The sequence below is a fragment of the Trypanosoma theileri genome (genome assembly GCF_002087225.1).
Source record: "Trypanosoma theileri isolate Edinburgh chromosome Unknown TM35_Tth_40_V1, whole genome shotgun sequence".
In the NCBI taxonomy this organism is placed as follows: Eukaryota; Euglenozoa; class Kinetoplastea; order Trypanosomatida; family Trypanosomatidae; genus Trypanosoma; species Trypanosoma theileri.
This window is the reverse complement of record NW_021639882.1, coordinates 102,399-103,357: the sequence shown is the minus strand read 5'-3', so window position 1 is coordinate 103,357 and position 959 is coordinate 102,399. Positions and strand designations below refer to the sequence as shown.

The following is a 959-nucleotide window of genomic DNA, read 5'->3' as shown; positions in this document are numbered from 1 at the left end:
GGGAGATCAGCTTCTCTCTCTGTATGTACGTATATATACACCTATATATGTTTTTATTTATATGTTTGTGCGCATACGTACTGTGATGAGAACTCGAGCTTTCTTGGGTGCAGTGTCTATTTCCATGTGCGACGCAACCAAGAAGACTTCTTTGTAGTGCCGGAGTGGTTTGGGTAGTATATTTTGGATGTGACTAACAATATTTTCTTTGATNCCGGTCAGTCAACTGCTGCACAAAATGCCATTACTGACCAGATGAAGACTGGGATGCCCCAATTCAGTAGTCTCGCAGTCACGTACATGGGTGGGGATGCAATGTACAGTGTCAACTATGAGCCGGACCCTACCAAAAGGTGTAAAGGAGGGACTGGTGGTGCTTCAATTAATTGTGTGTACCAATGGAACAACGGACTTTTTTCAAGCGGGGAATCAATCGGCAGAGGTGTTCCATTTTACCGTGGCTCGTATTATAATATTCCCGGTTCAGGACCAATGAATGGGTACACACCGTTCTGGCCTACTAACTACCCTGCACATGGTATGCCCTATCTGCTTTCTCGGTACTTCACGGCTGAAGGGTTACGAGCAACATGGTATGATGGTCCAGAAGATCCAACTGGGAATTCCGATGTATCTCCTCNTGAAGGTGAAAGAACAACTCTAATACCAGAATTCGTTTCTTTTTTTAAGCATGTGTATATCTAATAAATGACTTTTTTCCTCTCTGTTTTTTTTTTATTACTAGATTTTTAAGTTATTGGCTTTTCTTGTTTTTCATGCAGTATTTGCACTCAATCATAATGTGTGAGTCTCGCTTCTACAACCTATTTGCATATACCCTCTGAGAAATAGGAAGCAGCAAAAGTGAGTCTGTTGATAGAAAAGATATAGAGCGATCAACTGCTAGGAAGATAATAATGAGCTTAACTGTCATAGTTTGTGGTTTGTAATGGCGCTGT

General features: G+C 41.3%; 1 protein-coding gene across 1 annotated transcript; it reads left to right on the top strand.

Moving 5' to 3' along the window:
- Nucleotides 1–255: 255 nt before the first annotated feature.
- TM35_000401400 (uncharacterized protein) lies at nt 256–705 on the top strand (the record flags this gene model as incomplete). The annotated part of the gene is made up of 1 exon (XM_029029755.1): nt 256–705. One exon carries the CDS (start codon nt 256–258, stop codon nt 703–705), a length of 450 nt encoding a protein of 149 aa, XP_028878939.1.
- Nucleotides 706–959: the final 254 nt, after the last annotated feature.